Source organism: Alternaria atra, assembly GCF_907166805.1.
Source record: "Alternaria atra isolate CS162 genome assembly, contig: 11, whole genome shotgun sequence".
Taxonomy (NCBI): Eukaryota; Fungi; Ascomycota; class Dothideomycetes; order Pleosporales; family Pleosporaceae; genus Alternaria; species Alternaria atra.
In genome coordinates, this window is record NW_025091308.1 from 20,818 (window position 1) to 26,301 (window position 5,484).

The 5,484-nt window shown below is 50.7% G+C and overlaps 1 protein-coding gene across 1 annotated transcript; it reads right to left on the reverse strand.

Moving 5' to 3' along the window:
- Window positions 1–4,296: 4,296 nt before the first annotated feature.
- On the reverse strand, window positions 4,297–5,001 carry ALTATR162_LOCUS9 (uncharacterized protein; the record flags this gene model as incomplete). The annotated part of the gene is made up of 1 exon (XM_043307602.1): window positions 4,297–5,001. The coding sequence occupies one exon, from the start codon at window positions 4,999–5,001 to the stop codon at window positions 4,297–4,299; it is 705 nt and encodes a 234-aa protein (XP_043163537.1).
- Between the last annotated feature and the right edge of the window lie 483 nt (window positions 5,002–5,484).

Genomic DNA, 5,484 nt, shown 5'->3' on the forward strand with positions numbered 1-5,484 from the left:
AAGCGAGCAGCTGCGCGATCGCTGAAATTCCTGCGCGAACGCGCCCTGTCGTACGCTCCTTGAGCTACGTCCTTGTCTTAGCCTGACCCCGTACTATCAGCGATATCGTAGTGAATATACTGATCACGTGCACCTACCTTCCCTGCCTGCCGACCCCGTGACATGTTTCCTAGGTTTCTCTAAGCCTGTAAGAACAAGCTAAGAGGATATCTTGCCTATTATAAAGCTAGACTTATTAAAGTTCTAGGTATCCTTATCTACAATACTATACTTTGCCTTTATTGATTAAATTAGGCTAAACTAAGGCCGGATAATCGCTGGGTCCTCGCAGGCAGCTCGCTGGCAATCGTACGGACGGTTCCATCGCGTGCGCAGCTTAGGTGTACGCTTAATAAAGTTATTAATCTAGTTCTTGCCCGTAGGCTTCCTACTACGCTCCCTTAGCAGTCTATCTGCTATATCTTGTACGTGCGCCTTTAAGGGCGGTATTCCACGTAGACTCTCTTTAAGTACACGCTGTACAATTGCCTCCTCTTCTAGCTTAGTAAGGCGTTTTAAGTTTAGCTCGCAATCGCGTTAAGGGCGCTTTCCGTCGCAGCGCCGCTGTATCGTCCTTCGGGGAACGTTGTAGATTGCCTTAGCGCGTCGTAGGCTTTTTACTTAGCTGCTTTGAACATTAGAGACAGCAAGCTGTACGTCGCCTTCAGTATAGAGTCTTAGAGCTTGGTGTTGTTGTGACATTGCGTGTTGTCGCTGCGCGTGCGCTGCGCTGGTGTTTCGCGGGGCGCTCGCTTGGGTGGGGCGCTCGCTTGTGAACCACGTTAATGCTATAGATCTGTGCGAGTAACACCAAACTCCTATCTAGCCATCTCACCTCTTGAAGATGAGTATGGCCATTTCACCATGACTATCGCTTTGACGTGCTCTGACCGAATGCCAGGAACGAGTTTTGCGATCGGTATGAGATCCATTTGGCGCAATTCTTCGGGGCGTGTAGCGGTGGTAGAAAGACACCGTCAAGTCTGAACGAGTACAAAGACTTTACCCATATTGCGTGTGTCGCTTATGTTGCTTATGATGATCGCGACAACCGCTGCAACAACCGCTCGCCGCCCGTATAACCCGCCCGTATCACTTGAAGCGCTTAAAAATACGATATGCTCTTTGCGGGACTATACTACGGTAACCTGCAAGCAGTGTACAACTATAATAAAGAATTTAGACGCGCATCTGCGTGAAGAACACAATGTTGCAAGCAAGCTTGGGAAGGCAATCGTCGAGAGCTACGTACATGGGTGAGGGCCGTGTGATACCTGTCACATTCGTGGCGCAAGTTTTGCTGCAACTGCGTCCGAGGTGAAACCGTGATCGCTGAGCCCTGTAAGCACTGCATTGTCTAGCCGGAAGCTTGGCTCTTCCCTACGCCTCGATGTTGGCTTAGCCGTCATCGCCAAGGAATCTGGAGCCATTGTTTTCGGCTGTTCGCAGCTGTCAGCAACAACCAAAAACACAGTCATTACCGTGTCCGTGCACCCAATGCACAGATTCAACCAATGCACGCCCTAACGCTTTCGCGGCCACCACAAAAATGTGACTGTAGAGCCACGTACAAAAGTTAATATCGCGAGATATTTTAGTAGAGTGTTCTATAGACCCATGCGACAACATTCTTCTATACATTTTGTTTATATAGAGTGGCGGTGCGGCCGCTGCGGGTTGTGTGATTGCACGCGGGTGGAGGAGGCGCTGCAGGCTTTGGATGTCTACGCGCACCTACACCACGACGCGCAGGCTTCTGTTTGACTGCAGAAGCTTTTGAGGTTGTAGACTTGCCTCTTTGGGATTGTTTTATAGCTTTTATAGAGTCGCGCGCCTGGTTGGCAGCGGCTCTGTCAGCTTTCCGGGCGTCTATTGCTCGACGTTCCTCTGCCTTCACCCTTGCACGCTCTTCCTTCTCCCTTGCCTGCTTTTGCCGCTTCTCTTCCTTAATCTTCTCCTTGTATAGCTTATTAGCAGCTGCTAACTCCTTCATCTCTGCCTTTCTTAGCTCGTCTTCCTCCTTCTCTTGCTCAGTAACTGCCATGCGGACCCGTGCCTCCCGGATAGCTCGAGGAGACCACACCATCGCTCCGCCGTGATACTCCTGGTGCTGTTGCAAGTCCAGCTACCTGCTAGGTTGCTTCTGACGCTTCTGTTTTAGGTATAGCTTCTGCCGTAAGCCTTCTAGGTTGTTGTGAAGGAGCTCTACCTGGGTTGATAGGTGGTGGATAGTTTGGCCAAGCTTCCGCGCACCTGCACTGCAAGGATCCTTCACCTCTGCACGCAGTGTAGTGCAAGCTCTGAGCCAATCCTCTGCAGAATAAGCTGTAGAACTAGAGGTAATTGAGCCTAAGTCGCTAGGTGTTGCGTAGCGGAATCTATTAAGTATAACGTTGGGGTTAACTGGGGCTATCCCTGTAGCAGCGAAGGCGTTTTGTACGAGCTGTTTGGTGAATGTACTCACCTAGGCAGGCTAAAATAAGCTTACAAAGTCACCTTTCGTTAATGGCGATAGGCCTTAAGACTTCTAGAGGTAGTTATCTAGCTCGGAGGCGTACGCGGAGGAGAGTAGCTTGAAGCAGACTACGTCTAGCGGCTGTAGCGTCTGTGTACTGTGAGGTAGTAACACAGCAAGTATAATCCGATTCTAATTGTAGTAGTTAATAAAATCCTGCGTTAGGTAACTCCCGTGGCCATTTACTATTAAAAGCCTATAACTTTAGCACGCCTTTAGCTTTGTATAACGGATAAACACCTGCTTAAGCTAGGCTAATCTAATATTATTGTTCGTCTAGCCTGTAGGCGAAGAAGCTACGTGAATTAAGTAGGTTCCTGCCTCAATATCGGCTACCTAATAACTCTAGACTGTGGAGTTCTTTGACGCAAAAATAATGCCTAGGGGTAGAGCTGTACTATCCGCGCAGACTGCTGCTAATAGGCTCACCTACTTACGTGAGCTATCTTAACGAGCCTGCCTAACTTCTTTCTTCTTATATTAACGCCTACTAAAGATGCGCTTTGTCCTTCCTAGCAGCCTAATTGCAAAGCCTTTCTTATCTATATTATATGTGTGCGCTAGCTTAATGTCGTACTTAGTAATCTTCTGCTGCAGCAGGTCAAAGTACAGCTTATACTTATACCTAGACTCGGCGTTGTGACGATTAGAGTCCATACCCGTCGTCTATTGTAGTATAACGCGGTCGCGGTAACAGTGTAGGAAGCGCGTAACCCAGCTCTCAGAGCAAGGATTTTGGGCTACTTTAGAGGCGAAATTTTGTACTATAACTCTTGTAGATAGTAAGCGACGCGCAGAGAGTAGTTCTATATACTGCACTAGGTCCTCCTCTTGTTGTCGAGTGAGCTTGTGTTGGTAGTCGTTCGCGACGCGTCGAGGGACCTGCACACCACGGTGCGCACGCGATAGAGTATTACGATCAACACCGTGCTTAAGCGCAATTTTTGTATACACAAGTTTATCGCCTGGTTTCAATTTACGAATCTCTGCAAGCGCATCATTAATCCCTAGCATAGTTGTTGAGCTATTACGCGTTGAAATTTGGTGTAGATGTTGTGCACCGATCGTTGGTTGACTCCGATCGTTGGGTGCACGGACACGGTACATGTACAATGGGTGATTCGGAACTGATGAGAGAGCAGAAGTCGGAAAGGGACAGGGTCGAAACGCGCCAAGCGGGGAAAGCGAGACGACGGTCACTAGGCCGTGCACAGGCATACACGATCGCGACCCCTGATGTAGGATTCTGTCTAGCCACTCGCCATACTGTACATGTCTACGACGTAGAAGATACAAGGTAGTACTGGTGTGGGACTGCTGTGCCGCCCTCTCGCAGCAGGTGTGTCATGCAGCCGTGAAGATCTGCATGCCAGGCGCAAGGTGGACCGCGCTCGAGTACGACATCGTCGTCTTCTACCATCAGCACAACTATCGCAACGAAGATGCGCAAAGCGCACTACGACTTGCCGGCAAACACAGAACCATCGACGCCATCTAGAGTAAGCTCGCCGAGCTGAAGAAGATCGGCACCCTCTATGACCGCCAACGTGGGACGTGGATCGAAGAAGGGGTGCGCTACCTGGTAGAACAGATACGGGAAAGAGAGGAAGCGAGAGACACAAAAGCAGCTGAGCCTTACCTGGTGGGTATGCTCTCACGGTCAACGGAGACATCCTGCTAATAGGATTGGCTGGACTAAGATCATATGTGAATCCCCTCAGCATTCCCAGCAGACACGGACACTACGTAGCCTCTAGATCAGCTGCATCTTGCTCAAGAATAGACATCGGATCATGCACGAAGAGATCAGCTTGCGTGTTGCCCCATGCGAGGTTGTTAATGACAGCCATCGACTCAACATATAGACCTTTACAGGTCCGCGAGGCTTCATCATCGATAGGCTCGCCCATTGTATAATGGGAGAGCGATTCTGACGTTGTAGTATGGTGCGTGCCAAGCGTCGGGCTGTGGAGCATGCCGGTTCCTGTTTCGACGGCCGGTTCGATGGTAATGCTCTTCCGCGTGAAGTCGGGAGCGGCGACGAGCCTTTGCATTTCCACGTCAACGGACTGGTACAAGGCTTCGAGACCAAGTTCGGTGACGTTCGCAGTGTTGAGCGTGTTCGGAGCTGTAGGCTGAGCGGTGTTCCCAATCACGTTTCCGGATGTGCCCATAATTGCGTGCTTGTCTGTCTTCGTCGCGGTGCCGTCCAGTGGCTCGATGCAAATGCCATCGAAAATACTTATTGATGTTATCGTTGTATGTTCTTGCTGTGTTGTGGCTGCATATTCGTATGTTGCAGCCATCTCGCCATACATACTGGCTGCTAGATGATCTGCCTCATCTGCAACAACGTTCGTGAACGAGGCCGTGCCGGCGCCGGGTGACGTCTCCGGTGCAAGCGGTAATGCTGATAACATCCAGCCAGCGGCAGCCAAGTCGAACATGGCGTTGCAGCTACGTAGCTCAGTTGCTACAATTCCTATGTTGTACGACCCCGTGTCCATGCAGGCATCTGGCTCCCACTCAGCATGCAGGTTGCTCGGAAGCCATAGGAGAGGCGGCAAACAGGGCCGTACAGAAGTGAGTGCAGGGGCGTCATGGCTCTCTGCCACCTCCTCCGAAGAACGCTCGTGCGGGAGTGACATCTTCTGTGCTGCTGGTCAGTGGTGCCTTCATACAGATGGACTCGACGGACTGTATGCACCGCTGCACGCAGTAGTTCTATAACCTCTCTCTTCCTCACAGCCCATTTGGGGCTTCTGGTCCTCCTCTCCATGAATTTCTTGCTCGCTTCGTCTCTGACCATGACTTTGTACTTGGTTCTCAGTCCGTCCAGCGACCTGGGGCGTGCAGCGTAGCGGTCGTAGATGGCTTTGGAACCGGCCTACGAGCCATTACCCAGCTGTTCCGTAGCGCGTCTGATGACA